Raw genomic sequence first — 18,355 nt, forward strand, 5'->3', positions numbered from 1 at the left:
AATTCAAATTTTCAAAATAAAATTACAAAAATAAGTCATTTATCAAGTTCTGGGGATTTAACATCCCTAACGCACGAAGTGATGAGATTAATACAATGAATAGCAAAAGACATTGGAATAATCTAGTAGCAGTGATAACGACAAAGACTAAATATTGAGAACATATCATGAAATGGTACATGTGAAGGAATACGGGAACTCAACGTCTAGAGTAAAATGAAGAGTGATGAATGCATATGTGCCATTGTGACCGATTCTTTGCTGTCAACCAACGTCTTCAATCACTGTTTGTGGTTATCATGCATAACTCATGATCTGTCTAAATTATCAATCTTACACATTGTGATCATCACCACGTTTAAAAACTTAATGTTAGTTGAAGTCCAGTGCTTTCAGTTTGTTTGTAATAAGTTAGGCTAATCCAATCGAGTAGTCTGTGCTTTCTATCCGTCCAAGTTTCGCTCAATTTTCCGAGGGATATATGTCTATATTTATGAGAGGAGTTGTATACATATTTTGATTCGGATTTACTAGCAAAGCTTCCTGTTCATTATATATCTTCTCGTTCTCGTAGCAGGTTAGAATCTCATACAGGAAGCATACATCCAAGTAGTAACAGAATCAGACGACCATCCAACCCAATAGTTTGCATTAAATCTTAAATTAATATCTCCTCTTCACTGTCATGTAAACTTATTGACGTCAATACTATTATTATCATTTCATCTTTTCTATTATCTAGCTTACAGTCAACATTCACCTTCAATTCATTATGGTAGTGCACTGGCTACATTACCACGTAAAAAAGGTCCTGCACCTCGTCCACCATCTGTAGATGATCAAATGAATGTTCGGGGTGGAATGCCAAGTAATAGTACTGGTGTAAGTAATTAATAGTTTTTGTTTTGTTCAGTTAATAATTGATTATATGCTCACTGCTTCCAACTTCATTTTTGATAAAAATTCATCATAAACTGGTGTAAATAACGCTTTGTTTGATAAATTCCCCTCATTGTTTTACATTAGGTTACCATGTTCATAAAAGAAATGATATTCCAGGGTTTTGAATCTGAGGTGGGTTATACTATATATATGTATATGTGTGTATATTCACTTCATTCAACACAATGACTATAGACCAATACACTTGCTACTGGTTTCCGAATCTGAAAATACTTGCAATTTTCAGTCTTCCTTTCATTTCTCGACCTTATATATACACTGTTGATTCAATGCACCACTAACTAAGTTTTTGATTCATTTTTCGCTGTTTTACTCTCAATTCGAGTTATTATCACTATTTTGTTGTTATTTAGCTCGAATATTTATCGTGCACTTTGTTTTTTTATGATGTTCATAGTTTTGGAGTACCTTCAATCGGTTGGACAATAGTCGTACATCATGTTGTAAGTTGCATTCATAGTATATATGTATTTAATAATATGTTTAAGATATTGCGCGACCATCTTCCATTATCTTCGGTGAGTAACTGCCTCATACCTGCTACGGTTGAACTCCATTAGTCACGACTCAGTGGTCTAGAGATTAAGCGTTCGTGTGCGAGACTGAAGGTCCTGAGTTCTAGTCCCGTGTGTGGGATCTTGGATACGCACCGCTGAGGAACCCCACACTAGGACAAAACGGCTTCCCAGTACTGCCAGGTTTTCAGTGGTGGTCCAACATTGATCGGTTCAAGATCTCAATTAATACTCAACAATCTCTACAACCCTGTACTGATAATAATATGTTTGTTGTATGAAGACGTAATTTCATCGTGTACACTACGGGTTCATTTTTGTCAGATGAACATTGAAAATTAGGAAAGCAACTGAATAATTGTTTCGTCTCTGGTGTTTACCGGAGACAATGAATGATGGTCACGCAATATCATGGATTGATTGAAGTTTGACATTAACTTGGTTGAATGCTGACTCAGAAAAATAGTAATTTTTTCGTAATTCATGCTCTGTTTTCAGTCAATTAACAAAGCTAAAACATCTAGGCATGATTTTGGGGCTTAGTATTCAAACGTATTAATTTTTGTGCCTATTTTACAATAGTATTCTAACAGATTCTTCTCCATAGTATACTTATTGTTTTGCATCTTCCCTCCTCAACATTTTCTCCTTAGTGATTTGTTTTCGACAGCGGTATGTTAGTATTGATTTTATCAATCTCTTTATTTTAGCTAATCTTTATTTTTTATTTAATTTATTTAAATACATAAGCATTGATACAAGGAGGCACAACATATGTGAGGGCTGTGGTACCGCTCGGGTACCCAAACCTAAGCAGGTGGTTTCTCAGGGGGGGGCACTTCCCCAACCTTTCACCTGAAGGTCTAATCCACAAGGCAGTGGAGCAACGTTAGGAGATGCAGTCTCATGGTAACCTGTGACCAATAATTGGTTTATGCGCCACTTGTTCCTTTAGGATCCTGGAGCCTATGTGTTCTATTGGTTGGAAATCAGGCTTTTCCTACTCCCCTAGGTGAATTCTCTATACCTACCAACCCGATTAAAGCTCCAGACATTCGCTTTTCGTCCTCAATTTCGTGAACAACACCCCTGTCGCGAGAAGGCAGTTGCGAAGTCTCCTCACTTTCCGCTGTACCAGGACATTTGGGGGCTCAGTTAATCTTACCTGTCCATCTGTCTATTTGTTCTCATACGTATTTTGCGATAACTGTTGTTAAAAAGTAACCAAAGTCATCTACAAACAATTTACGATCAATAATATACATATTTAATTATTTATTTATAATTCACAAATAATAATTTTAAATTGTTCTCTGCACTATTTTTGTGATTGGTTGCATAAAATCACCCATAATTTTTTAGACTCATCATGTCAATAATATATGCAAGTGTGTGTGTGTGTGTGTGTGTGTGTGTAACTACACCATTACAAAGTGTGATATGAACAAGGTGTTTTTTTATTTCATTCATTTTATTCAGTTTTACTGACCATTAACTCAAATATTGTTTATGACAGTTTATGGCTGATGGGTGGGAGATTTGAATAGTATTCTTTTATAATTTTATAATTTAGTATTGTTCATCTCTTATCGACTAGTTTCATTACCCAACAACTATTGTGGGTGAAATCGATGACAGAATGTTTCAATCATTAATACATGTTTTTTTATTCATTTCGTTAATAAATTTGAACGTTATTCCAAGTATTTTATATATTTAAGGAAAGAATAATCGGAAGGGGTTTTGTGGAGATTTCAGTATTTTTAATAATTGGTGAACGGTTTCTCAAACTTCGTGGATTGGTTAAAGTTAGACATTAACACCGTTGAATGCCGGCAGGCTCAATGGTCTATGGGTGCTCTGGCTCGAAACTGGTAGGTCCTGGGTTCGAGTCTCGCTCGCGAGGCGGGGTCGTGGATACCTACTGTTGAGGAGTCCCATAATAGGATGAAATGGCCGTCCAGTGTTTCCAGGTTTTCCATGGTGTTCTAGCTTCAATTGTCTCATGATTTCAACTATTAAAAATTAAAGAAAGGATAATCGTCCCTCTTTTTTCTTTGTTCAATAAAAGTGAAATATGTGGTACTTTCGAATATTTTTTTCGTCCATCTTGTGTATCAGTATGATTTTCATTAGGAATCCCATTTTAATCATTTAAAACTATCTATATATAAACAGAGTTAGATGATGACTAGAAGTCGAATCTAAGATATGCGTCGTTTCGTTCTATTTGGGACTGTAGCTAATGAATTGGGAAATAGCTCAGGAATAGTGAATCGTATAATGTTACTCAATAGGTCAAACGGAAGCTTATAATTAAAGGAATATGAATATACATATAATATGATTACTTAATAGTTTTACTATATATATATATATATATATATATATATAATAACAGTCCATTACTTACTTACTTACGCCTGTTACTCCTAATGGAGCATAGGCCGCCGACCAGCATTCTCCAAGCCACTCTGTCCTGCAACTTCCTTTCTAGTTCTATCCAATTTCTGTTCATTCTTCTCATGTCTATCTCCATTTCTCAGCGTGATGTGTTCTTTGGTCTTCCTCTTTTTCTTTGGCCTTCAGGATCCTATGTCAGGGATTGTCTTGTGACGAAGTTGAGTGATTTCCTCAATGTGTGTCCTATCCACTTCCAGCTCTTCCTCCTAATTTCTTCCTCTTATCTTCGATGTATAATCTTTTTTATTTGCACTGCGTGTTGATATTGTGTGACAACTTTGATCGATGCACACATATACCAAGTCCCACGTTGTTTATAACCGACTTGTGTTGTTGACGTTCGTTCAGAGGTTACTTTGTTTATCCTAGTGTCATTTTGAACACTAAAATTTACTATGACTTAATGTTTAAAAATGTTCAACTTTCGATCGTTGGATCATGTATTTAAATCCTTTTTTATTTATCATGTTTTGATCATTCTGCTTGTATTCTTACCTCAACAACACATGTGTAGCTCAATTATAACTCCGTGAAGTATGTATGAATTTTATGTAAAACCTTAAGGCCACCAGCTCTTAATATAAGAATCTAAAATGTTAGTGCCAAAGTGAAAAATTTCTTCCCGTCAAAATAAATCTCATTTATTGATGCATCGTATGTTGTGTTGGATGAGTCCCAAGATATCTTTCGTCAAAGTTTCTAGACTTCCATAGACTCCAAGAAACGTTTTATCCAATCATTGTTGAGTAGAATCTTCACAAAAACATCTAGAAAATGCAGAACCTCGTGCCACGATTTTGATTAGATATTCACGTATATCGCTACTATATTTTGTATGGCTCCAGAGACCCAAGGTCATGTAACTCTATAAATACCCTCGTTTTCCTATACATAAACTAGCCTTGAAGTAAAGCTTTTACTCTCGATTCAGCACTTCTCTCTAGTGTTGCAGTGTAGAAGTTGTTTGGGGATTTCAGAATCAGATATAAAGAAAGTTTAGGCGTATGTATCGGTAGCGAGACGTGTCACCTTGAGAATCTACATATTGACTGCTTTAATTCACAAATAGGTTCTTGGGAGAATACTATGTATTTCTTTTATGTAAAACACCTAATTCCACCTTCTAGATGAATTCGCCTATATTTGTCTATTGATCGTTTTTTTTTCTCTTTATTAAAATCCTTGTTTATTTTACACCGGAAATTCCGTTTAGCCTCGATTGATCATGAGAAATCATTGCCTAAAGATCATATTGACATAATCTTGGATGTCTTGGAGGAGAAGCCAATAATTTCTGAATCCCTCAATACTACTAATCCTATTACAGTTACTAATAAAACTGGTACAATGTCTTCAACAATGAAAAACTCTTGTATTCCTATTACTACTTCCAGTATCAATACATCCCCTGCAATTCCACCTAAGCCAAGTTATTTATCTAATACAATTTATTCAACTTTACCTAATCGAAGTTCACATCTGGTAACTATTGTGTCTTATGTTTATAATTTAATGTCTGTTACGTTAATAATATGTTCTTTTTATAAGTTGTTTCTTATCCAGCATAGTATATCTGTGGATGTGTGTGTTGTAATTCATATGTACGTGATTCAACCAGTTAGTTAATACTAAACTAATGTATGCATTTTCAAAATAGTGATGAATCTGTAGTTAGGCATCTAACTTTTGGTCAATAAAGTCGTAGGTGTTCAGACCTCGTTCTGTCATCTTCGATAGTGACAACTCTGTCAGAACTCATTGCGAGTGTACATGACACTAACCCCTACCATATCTATGGAACCTATGACCTTCAGATCATAAACTGATTGTCTAACCCACAAATCATTGAGTTGACATCTATTGATTTACTTCATTCAACTTTAATCAATCATGCAATTGCGATTAATATATTAGATTACCTAACTGTTCTTCGTGATCCAATAATATTAACCAGTAAGAATAAACATCATTTAAAGGGATAAATTTCAGTGATATAAACAAAATCTTATTTCACATTTCAGTTGTGGCTAGTTAACTAGATATTTCGGAATAAGTGTTACGTTCAGCCCATATAGTAAATTTGTGTTTGACCTCAAGGTATTGGTTGCATACTTGAGGAGTGTTTGGACCAGTGTATGGGAGAGAGAATCTGAAAATAGAAAACTATAACAACTCGGTAATCATATAAAATGTTACATTTAACGGTCAGACAAAAAATAGCTCACATATGGATGTGATAGTGATTGTTATATATAACGAGGTGTTTGTGTGTAAACTATGTCCTATTGCTCTCTCTCTCTCTCTGTCAATGTTCCGAATTATAGCTTCATTTATATACTTGAGATTATGAGTCAATTGAAGCTAGACCACCATGGAAAACCTGGAAGTACTGGACGGCCATTTCGTCCTATAGTGGGACTCCTCAGCAGTGCGTATCCACGATCCCGCCTCGCGAGCGAGATTCGAACCCAGGACCTACCAGTCTCACATCAGAGCACTTAACCGATAGTTTCATTTGTGTTTATTTACTGTTTCCTTTCGTAAGATTTTTTTATTCTTTCTAAGAAGCGAAATATATAAGATGAACTTCAAATTCTATTTCTCCCTTCATAATTCTTCTTTTCTTTTTAGAATAGAAATAGTTCTGTTCAACCTTGTTCAAATTTACCTGTCCTCTATGATTCTTCTTTCACGGAATCATCCCCAGATGCTTCTGTATCAACCAAAGAATTTCAAATATCAACAGTGAATTCACCTAGTCATTTAGTTGATTCCATTAAATTTTCTTTACCACAACATACAAATGGTAAGTCTTTTTATATTCCATTAGGTAGTTTAGTTTTCATTGTTGTCGGAACAAATAGCGTATGAACGTATTGTTGTTGGTCACTAGCTACCGTAAGATAGCATCTCTTAACGTTGCTGCACTGTCTTGTGGATTAAACATTTAGGTCAATATGTCTAGGAGTGGGGATCCATAAGAAAAGCATTTGCTTCGGTTTGGGCACCCGAGCTGTATCCCAACCCACACACAACATTAATGATTTATATGGCGCATATGTTTTTTGGTACCCTTTCTATAAATGTTTATGTGTTCAGATAAATATATGCATAAATATGCGAGAAAAACATCGCCTTTAAAATGATGGAGAAAATTTGGAGCTAAAGTATGAATACTCCGTTCGGCTGAATTCTTTGAGTAAAATAGTTTGATTGTTGTTTTTAGACGAGATCATCAGTGTTTAAGATCGCTTTTTAACATTAAGTATTATCATAGAAGGTTTTGTGGAGATTTTTAAATTTTCACACATGGATACGCCCTGCTATGGAGTCTCTTCCTAGGACGAAGCAGCTATGTAATCTTTCGTAGTTTTCAATGGTGTTCCAACCAAGACTGATGCGTGATGTAATCTGTGAAAACTCAACGAACCCCACGATAGCTCCTGTACTATTATTAGTCATGTACTCACTAGTAACTGGCTTCCCAATGCAATTCCCGTAGTTCTATAGAGAAACCATAACCATTGGAGTTCAATCATATAAGATGTCAAACAGCGATTGATTCATACCCCATTAGTTCCCTCAGGATACTAGATTCCATGTGCACCATTGGTTTGGAATCAGAGTTTTCCGACTCCCCTAGGTGGACTTTCCGTGTCCACCAACCCGGTTAAAGTGCCGGACATTCGCTTTTTGTCCTCTCAATTTCGTAAACAATAGTGATGCCACGAGAATGCAGGGAGTAGGACTTCCCTGGCAGAGGCTATATACGCGTGGCCGTGTGAGAGCTTTTCGAGAGGGAGAGCGAACTCTCCCCACTCTTGGTCGTACCAGGGCATTTGGGGGCAGGTTTATAATCCTCATTTAGCCGTAGTATGAAGGTGGTTGCTCAAAGGTCTTCCATAAATTATAGTCTCGTCCACTTTAACTAATATCAGTATATTAAATCTTCTTTTTCAAAAAAAAACATTCTTGAATCTTTTTAGATAAATATGATACCAGTCATTATTCACCATCATCATTGAAATGCCATAAAAGCTCAAATAATTTATCAATATTAAACTGTAAAGTAGGTGATCTATTAGAAGCTTTATATGATTGTGAAGCTGAAAATTCCGATGAATTGACATTTAATCGTGGAGAAATTATACAATTAATTGATAGACCAGATAATGATTGGTGGGTAAGTTCAATAATAGATGGTTATTTCTTTCTTAATATGTCTTGTATAGTATTTTTGAAGACTAAACAATGGTCAATTGACAATGACAAGCCGTCTCGAGATGGACATCATTTTCACTGTAGACTATCTCTCTTTCTAGTTGTTTCTAAAATATATTGTTTTTCACCATTACTTTGGACTCTAAGGGTCTCCTTGCTGTGGATCTCCCACATCAAGTAAGAGGCAGATAAATGCATGCTCGAACTAGGGTATTATCCGAGTCTAAACATGTGCTTCAGAGTGAGCGACAATCATTAATCGAGCCCCTCCAACGATGGCTAATGCCAGTGTGGTCTGTTTGAGTTCGTCGATGAGTCGATTATAAGGGTTGCTCCGTTAGACGATGTTTTTCCTTATGCTTAAAGCAGGTGTTTGCCAGTAACGGACGGTTCTCCGAACATAGTTGCAACAGATGGTCGCCATTATCTGTTCGCTGAGCCGCAACACCGTAAGATCCTCCTGAGTGCCTTTCCGTTTCGTTCAGCTTACTTACTTGAGCATTAAAATCACCTGCCACTATTACTTATTTATATTTATTGATTTAAACATATAAATATTGGTACAGATACACCAGATACATATGCACCACACAAATCAAATGAGATTTGTGTGAGGGCTGTGATACTACCCAGGTGCCCAAACTGAAGCAGGTGGTTTTCTTAGGGGGCCACACCCGGAGCCTTTGACATGAAGGTCTAGTCCACAAGGCAGTGGAGCATCGTGAGGAGATGCAGTCCCATGGTAGCCGGTGACCAACGATTGTTTCGTACGCCATTTGTTCCCTCAGGATACTGGAGCCCATGTGCACCATTGGTTTGGAATCAGGGTTTTCCAACTTCCCTAGGTGGATCCTCCATATCCACTAACCTGGTTAAAGCTCCGGATATTCGCTTTTCGTCCTCTCAATTTCATAAACAACACCCCAGCTACGAGGGTGATTTTCTCAGCTATTATCTTATTTATTGGAATATTATTCTTATCATTATAAACTGACCAAACCAATACAGGTTTGTATATTTGGATTTGAGTTGCATTGATAATACAAGGCCTAGTAATGTTACCTGATTTTATAAGCCAGCACGAATTATTGATGGAGCAAGGTCTTCTGTCGATAATATTCAAACAGACTGATATCTCACCTACGTTACAATTGACGTAATTTGGCAAAAAGCCAACCAAATTTTCTGAATTTGTGCCAATTTTTTGTCAGACACCAACCCACTAGCACTGATGTGATTTCTAAAGTAAATAAAGTGTTCAACATGATTCGTCCATTCACCCTCCCTTCCATGCAAACACTGTTAAATAAGAGATTTGTCCTTCTATACTCAGTGTCTATCAAAACAGTTGTCAACCACACTCATGTTCACACCCTAAAGCATAAGATTTCATTTTTGTACACATTTTGTCTCCATTTGTTACGGGTGCAAATGTTTTGTAATAAGTAATAATGTTTGTTCAGTAATATTACCACATAAATTGTATTGAAGTTACTATTATTACTAATACCATTATCATTACCATTATTACTGTTTTCAATATTATTGGCTGGGTGTTTTACCTATGAATTGTCATGTGGTCAATTCATAAAGCCGAATGTCTGATTTTGCAGACCCAGTGAAATTATCTCAACCTGTACAAACAAATATATATGTATGCGTGTTTACCAACTTAATGCTTGTCGATGTATCGTTCTTAACATCAACAACATTCAAAACAATGTCATTCATATGTGTATGTACACTTTTTTTGTACTCTAAACCAGCATATTTTGGTCATGTGACCTTAATGCATGTTTTAATAATAACGAAGGGTTGGCGCGTTTATCTTAACACAGTAGTTTATTTTGATTGTGCCACTGACATTATGTCATGTTTAGTGACCTCCACACTTCTTATTGTGTATATTAGTTGTAATTTATTGGTTTAGTTATGAAGGGCACCAATAACATGATTACTGTCTTAATTATAACTTTGTCCGCCTAATTTCCGTAATTTGTTTTCAGCTACTAACAAATTATAAGTAGTATACTGTTGTTTGATAAGTTGGCTTGACGCATTCAGACGACTCATTACTCTACACAGAAGACACACTTGATGCTTTTTGTCGATGTTTCCTATACTTCTTGGGGTTATATTCAAGGAGTGTGTACCTCTCCAACCTTGTTAAACTTTTCAGTTGCATGGCTGTTAATTTGAATGTATGTTTACTGAAGAATCGAACGAACTATCCCGATATAAGTCACTTTCACATTGTCACATTATCCTGTAATATACAGTTCTCCACTATAATCGTGCAACAAGGGTTACCCTAACTAAGGATATATCCAGCTCTTTTCTGTTTTAGATCATTACTGTCTATGAAAGACAGCTTACATACAGTCAAAGGAAACTTACATCACGTTTCGGTTGATATTTGAAGTGATAATTCTCTAAATGTTGCGATCTCAAGATGCTGAGATTTTTGATACCGTCATGTGAATAAATGATCACTTCATAAAATGGAATTTTGAAACGAAAAAAAATAACATTGAATTTGATATATTTTCATCATCTCTACGATCCATCTGTATTATACATGTCAGTGACCCTACATTTTATGAAACCCATCTCACAACGGTACCTAGATCCATTCTCATTGATGTTCATACTTGTGTTCCTGCTGAACCGTAGAATGCTACTCGTAACTGAATGAAATATATCTTCACTGTGTTATTGTTTAATTCGTGTATAGCTTCGACTGTAGGGTTTTCTTTCTTCTGTTTCTTCACAGTGTGGTCATATTTGGAACATTTATAAGTGACCTAATATTCAATTTGTCGAAATGCTTATATATTCGATGGAAAAATTGAGATTTCGATCCGGCATAGACTACCTCAATATACCCATTTTGCTATAAACTCGATCGAATAAATGAATTGTAACTAGCATTAGAATATAGAACATTCATTTTGTTTTTATTTTTTGACTTTCCCTTTTTTCATAGGAAGGTTTCATTCAATCAGACCCCAGTCGACGTGGAATGTTCCCAGTGACTTATGTAAAACGTTTATCTGATAATTGATTTATGCCAGTGCAATTATATACATGTTCATTTCTACCTTCTTATTTTGATCCTCATCAGCATTTTCATCGAATCTGTTCACTTCGTGGAGCTACCATCCGCACCATAATAATAATAATCACAAAATAATTATTCCCATTTGTTGTTTTTTTACATAATTTTCTTTTCTATTTATTGATCCTTGGATAAAACAAAACATTTGCCAATTACGAAATCAATTAATCAATCATTATTGATTTTTGTTTTTCATTCGGATTACATTATTGTTGTTCCAAGAGAGAGAGAGAGAGAGTCAGGGAGAGACGGTGGAACAGAGTAATCACGTTAATATATATATATTTTTTTTCAGTTGACATTCAGATTTTTCTTTTTTTTTGTTGAGTATATATATATTTCACTGCATTGTATTGTATTATATTTTACACCTTTCTTGTTGTCACCATTTATATATATATATATATATATTCACTGTTGTATCCATGTTCAAAGAAGGCGTCGATGATGTGATGGAATGGGTTTTTGAGCCTTTCTGTTAATAATCCTGTCTATATATAGATATATACATTATTACTGCGTGTGTATATGTATGTGTAACGTTGTTTTGGTTACCACGTTTCATACACACACACACACACTTACCCATGTTTAACATTTATGTATTATACTTCTTTATAATCTATTCATCATTTGTTATATATTTTCGCTTACAGTATAAATCTGCTTCGAGTCAGTAGTAGTCATTACACATTAACTTCAAGTACCGTTCATATTCTACAACCTATCTGTAAATTTATATATAGATGGAGAGATAAAGAATATACTGTATATCTTTTATTATTATATCTCTCTACTATTTTTCCTGTATTCTTCAAAAGAACGCATATATAGATATATATACTACTAATATAAACTGTTTATTTTCAGTAGCCGTTCCATCTCATCCATCGGTCACTACTCAATAACTAACTGTCAAATATAAAAGATCATATTGTTCTTTTGTTTAATCATAAATGATCAGGAAATTCAGTTTACTGTTTGTTTGTTTGTTTGTCTTTTTCTGCTTCATACCGCTTTTCCTTTTCCCCCTCCCCTGTCCCCCTTCCTCATCTATCCACTTTTTGACATATTCTTTCACACTTTCTATATAACAATATGAATGATAACAATGAATAATTAATTATTAATCTCTTTATTTGTCTTTCAATCATGCTGATAATAATAATAATATGAAATCACTTATTTTCTTCATTAAAAGGAAAACAAATCCCGCCCCCCTAATTCATCATAATCATTTCATGTGTATACACAGAACTCTTATTTATTTACTGTTGTTCTGTTTATTCTGATGATGTTCCCTCCTACCCCTTGCCCCCCCCACCGCTATCGACGCTCATTTTCTTCTGTATATTCTATAAAGTGTTCTAGTGATTCGTGTTATCTTTGTTTCTTATTCTTCAGATAAATGATATTTTCATCATATAATTTTACTACTGAATCTATTCATTAGTAGTAGTAGTAGTAGTAGTCATGGAGGTAATTGTCGCTCACGTAATTTTCTCACATTGTTTATTTCATTGTTTTAACTGTTTATTATTTTTTGCCTTTGTTTTTTTTTCATTTGTTCAGTTTGTATTGTTATTGAGAGGGGACTATGATGGTATTTGTATATCCTACTTTACTCTACTTTCCTATGTATCTATGTGTGTGTGTGTATGATTTGTATCTCTGATTATTATTGTTATTGTTATTCCCCAATCTTTTTTTTCAGTATTCACCTTCATATAATTCACTTTAATGTGTTCAATTATACCACTCTTGTTACTGGTAATTATAATTAATATTTATTGAAATATTGATGTCTATATTTTGCTGTTATTGAAAGGTTATATGATAGAGCAATGAAAGGGGAGAGAAGAAAATACAAAGTATTTCATCGTGTACACCAGGAAATAACATTAGTTGTAAGGTGTTGGTTGGAAAGTAGCCGACAAGTAACTCTGGCCTTATCTAGGTTGCATGCTATTTGATACTCATCAGCACGGTGTACCTGTAAACTTGAAGGAATTGATGGATTTAATTTCGTATCTTTCAGCTTTATAGTCAGAAACACTATGGTTAAACTGTTGGGGCTGAGATTTACTTTTTGTAGGACTAAGGTTTATCAACACTAAAAAGGACATGATATTGGTCACTACTCAGTGGTCAATCAATTGTAAACCGATCAGGAAGCACCGGACAGTTGTTCTATCTTGATGTTAAACTTCTCAATTCCAGTGCATATCTATTATTCCACCACAGGGGATTAAATCCAAAATATGGATAGTTATATGTGTAATAATGCTAAACTCTGATTTCCATCTTACATGTTAAAGACAATTGGAATTTATCAAAATAGGAATACATAATCATTGATTGACTCTTATAATTTCATTAAATGGAACATGGTTAATGACTATTATTATGAGCAAAGATAGATAGTGGTTAGCAGTGGAATCCAGTTTGACGCGCGTTTCGTCCTGTTTGGGACTCGTCAGCTGGATGTACCTGCACAATGGGAAGATACAAGTAAACAACACCAAGAGACTTTAATTATAGTTTACCAAACCGAATGAGTTATATGTAAATGTAAATTCATCCATAATAATTGAATTAACCACTTGATCAAAATCACCGCTTGTATATCTCTGTTACATTGTCTATGTAAAAAATACATTTATGTTGTAGAAATGTTTGTTTGATCTAAATTGATTCAGATTCTGTTATAAACGTAAGGATGCTGCTTATAACGCCAGGGTTTCTTGTTATAACAGTCCTTTCACTTTTTACACGTATGTGGGACGCTAATTTACCTTAGACGGATATCTACACTAGATTCCTCACCCAGTGTCCCTTAGGCACTGCGGTCACGCTCTCAGGTCATTAAGACCACAGGACTTCAACACAACTCAGATCAAGAACACGAGATTAGCCTGACTATAACTTCAATATATTTCCACATCAAAATCCTACACAAGGAACAGTCAGGATAGGGGAATATATATATACATATAACACCTGTCACACTATCTAATGTCTGACTCATCAAGACAACCAATCATTGTCATTCTCGCCCACACATCAGAATCCCAATCGGTTATAGTTTGGATGACTAAGCATTAAAAGTGCCTATAGCAATTAGACTAGTATCCATATTATAACTCATTTAAAATCAATGATTTAATGTTTGTTTTCATTCAACCTTAATTTTTTAAGAACTAAGACGTAGACGCCAATACCTCAAGAGGGAAAGGTGTTTTACCGATTGCTTATTAATCCATTGTTTAGCCTTTCAAATTACTTTCATCTAATCTATACGTTGGGAATGTGGCCATGGTTTATGACTTTATTATTCAGCTTTATTAAAATCAATATAGTTTTGTAAGATTAAACTGGAATTATAATACTATTGGATTCGTTAGAAAATGTACTAGTTATGAAAATGATTGTTATAACATAGTGAAAATTAAATTAAGGGTAACTTTTAAGAGCTATTAGTGGACTAATATTATATAGATATGTATTCTCGTTGTATAACTATTCAGTAACTGGATTATGTATATCTATATTCCTCTTATCATAAGCTTCATTTTGATCTATTGATTATCATTATTATACGATTTACCGTTGTTAAATTATACTCAGTTTACTAGTTACAGTCTCCCGCAATCACAACCACTTTTTGGCTTTATCTTGTATGTATGTTATTTCCTATTTTATGGTGTGATGCAGTCTGTTTAGCTGGTATATAAACCAAGTATATTTGAGATAAATGACTCGCATAGTTGAAGTTGATATTGGTGTTGTGGACTCAACTGGAAGAGCTAGGCGAACAAAAGATCGATAAGGACTCTAGGCTACTCATACCCAGTCGAACGTCATTGACTTGACACAGTGTTAAGATATATTTGTTTATTTGAACACATAAATATTGGTACAAGGAGGCACCAGGTATATATGCGCCACACAAAAAATGTCATTTAATTTAATTGTGTGAGGGCTATGATACTGCCCGTGTGCCCAGACCGAAGCAAGTGGTTTTCTTTGGGGGCCACACTCAGAGCCTTTGACCTAAAGAAATTTTCCACAAGGCAATGAAGTATCGTAAGGAGATACAGTCCCATGGTAGCCAGTGACCAATGATTAATTCATACGCCATTTGTTCCCTCAGGGTACTGGAGTCCATGTGCACCATTGGTTTGGAATGAGGGATTCCCAACTCCCATAGGTGGACTTTCCGTGTCCACCAACCCGGTTAAAGCTCCGGACATTCGCTTTTCGTTCTCTCAATTTCGTAAACAACAGTAATGCCACGAGAAGGCAGTGAGTAGGACTTCCCTAACAGAGGCCGTGTGAGAGTATTTCGAGAGAGAGGGCGCGCTCTCCTCATTCTCGGCGTGTTAAGATAAGTTGTATTTCGATTGGCAAATAAATCACGTGATAATTAGCCGGGCTTAAATTCACAACAATTATTGAGTAGTATAATATCACACAGCAGTTGTTAATCAGAAATGAATCAAGGAATATTTCATTATTCATTTGTGATTAACTATTACTTTTCTGTCGTGGTGAATTTTTCTCTTCATTGTGTAAGACGTTTGAAAAACCTGCTCAAAAATACTTTAAATACGAAAAATCTCTAGTGATTAGTATGGTAGATAATATGAAGAGAAAAATAAGAAAGCAATGATAAACAACGAAACTTATTTTTGAATACGGAGGGTCTACCTAAGGGTTCACATTGGCTCCAGGACCCTGAAGGAACAAATGGCGTATGAAGCAATTATTGGTCACAGGTTACCATGAGACTGCATCTCCTAACGTTGCTCCACTACCTTGTGGATTGGATCTTCAGGTCAAAGGTTCAGGGAGTGCCTTCCTAAGAAAACCACCTGCTTCGGTTTAAGCACCCGGGCTGTATCCCAGCCCTCACACAAATCAGTTGATTTATGTGACGCATATCTATTTGGTGCCTCTTTGTGCCAATGTTTATGTATTTAAACAAAATAAATATGTAATAATTTTCGGAGAAATTGTATTACGTAATTGGAAGCCTGTAAATTGATAACATTTCGTTTTGCCAACTTTATTTCATAAATCAAGCTTTCGTATCTGCTTACCAACCGATTCTGTTATTTTTCAGCCATGAGATAGTTACTTCTCTCTTTGCACTCAAGACTGCTCATTCACGCGCGTTACAGGCCTCAAGGTTGTGTTAAGCAAGTTATCATATCAGGGTTGTAAACTAAATCAAAACAGCACTTTCCCTACATTATAAGTACAACCTACGGATTAAGGTCATAACAGTGGGCTAATTATTCACTTCCTGATTATCATAATTGTACCATTTAGCCACTACGGATGATTGATTTTCAAACTTTCATTGAACTCTTTCAAAAAATTGTCTTTATTCAATGCATTCACTCACTGATACCGCCTAAATTGGCTAGCAGGGTTTCCCCCACTATCCAGCAGCGCCATGAGGTGGGCTTGCTACCAGAGAAATATAAACTATCAATAAAACGACACGATATATTACAATTTATATCAACCTATATATACAATCAAAGATATGAATTCGACTCGGAAAATTATTAATCCCGGGAATTCTAAGACGAACAAAGAATTTCATGAAACATAGCGTTCAGGCCAATTGGTGATTGACAGACCTATCGAGATAACAAACTTGTTCTGTTAACCCATACGAAGAAGGTCGATTAACCACATGGTCAGAGACCAACCGAACAAAATAGTCAAATTGCATACAAAGATAAAAGAAGACAGTAAAACCTATGAAAACACTCAATTTAAATATTATCACTGGAGAAGACCAATTTAATAGTCAAAAATCTCACTTTAAACGTGATGAAATAAGCTTTGATGATGTTGTCCAGAACTTTAATAAAATCTCCAAAATTGAATCATCTATTTCATAGAATTCAACATCAAAATGTATTGTTGAGTCCAATACCGCTATGCAAAATAACATAAAAGTTACTTGCTTACTTGAGTCTGTTAATCCTCGTTGAGCATAGGCCGTCGACCAAGATTCTCCAATCAACTCTGTTCCGGGATTCCCTTTCTAGTTGATATTCATTCTTTTCATATCTGTTTCCAATTCTTGATACGATCTGTTCGTTGGTCTTACACGTTTTCTATTGTTTTCAGGATTCTAAGGGCGGGCTTGCCTCATGATGCAGTTTGATGATTCCCACAATGTATATGTTATCCACTCTCAGCGTCTTTTCTTATTTTCCTCTTCATATAGAAGTTAGTTTGTTCTCTATTACAGTAGGCTGTTGCTGATTGGTATCCGGTCAATGGACATTCAGTATCTTACGTAGACAACTTTTTATAAATACTTGTACATTTTTTGATAATGTTTGTGGTAGTTCTCGCTGTTTCAGTTCCGTATAATAGAATCAACAGTCTTGACGTTCGTACTACAGATTGTGACTTTGATGTTGGTTGACAGACATTTATTTTGAGTTCCATATGTTATTCAATCATATAGGAGTGTTATATAGCTGAAATCATGAGTCATTTGAAGCTAGACCACCATGGAAAAATTGGAAGCACTGGACTGGCTCCATGAGGTAATTCCTGGAGTTCTAGTGAGAAGCAGTGACCAGTGGAGTTCAATCAGGTCTGTTGGGAGATATTAACTTATTAAAGACATTAGTGAATGGTTGCTCAATTTCGTGGATTTGTTGAAGTTAAACATTAACACCGTTGGATGCCGGCTCAGTGGTCTAGTGGTTAAGCGCTCGCTCGCGAGAAAGATAGATCCTGGGTTGGAATCCCACGAAGCGGGATCGTTGATGCGCACTTCTGAGGAGTCTCACAATTGGACGAAACGGCCACCCAGTTCTTCCAGGTTCTCCATTGTGGTCCAGCTTCAATTGACTCATGATTTCAACTATATAAAATTGCTAAAATCTCCACAAAACCCCCTTCTGATATATAAGAATGCTTCTTTTTTTTCCTTTTCTAACCCATCCCTTCATATACATATCAGCCCCCCCCCTATTTTGTTTAACTTGAAAGTACTTAATCAACTGTATTTTCCATCATTTCTATTTTATAACGACAT

The 18,355-nt window shown here is 35.4% G+C and overlaps 1 protein-coding gene across 1 annotated transcript in view; it reads left to right on the forward strand.

Annotated features, from left to right (window-relative positions):
• The window catches only part of Smp_196880 (putative development and differentiation-enhancing factor, ddef), a gene marked incomplete at its 5' end in the record, with an annotated part of 50,746 nt that extends 39,375 nt beyond the window's left edge, over positions 1-11,371 (forward strand). The window contains 6 exons of the mRNA XM_018794305.1: positions 743-882; positions 1,361-1,406; positions 5,155-5,423; positions 6,573-6,747; positions 7,928-8,124; positions 11,149-11,371. Coding sequence (XP_018648731.1) covers positions 743-882; positions 1,361-1,406; positions 5,155-5,423; positions 6,573-6,747; positions 7,928-8,124; positions 11,149-11,226 — 905 coding nt within the window. The 3' untranslated portion in view covers positions 11,227-11,371. The remainder of the gene's footprint in view (positions 1-742; positions 883-1,360; positions 1,407-5,154; positions 5,424-6,572; positions 6,748-7,927; positions 8,125-11,148) is intronic.
• Between the last annotated feature and the right edge of the window lie 6,984 nt (positions 11,372-18,355).

This window comes from Schistosoma mansoni, chromosome 1, assembly GCF_000237925.1.
Source record: "Schistosoma mansoni strain Puerto Rico chromosome 1, complete genome".
NCBI classification, from domain to species: Eukaryota; Metazoa; Platyhelminthes; class Trematoda; order Strigeidida; family Schistosomatidae; genus Schistosoma; species Schistosoma mansoni.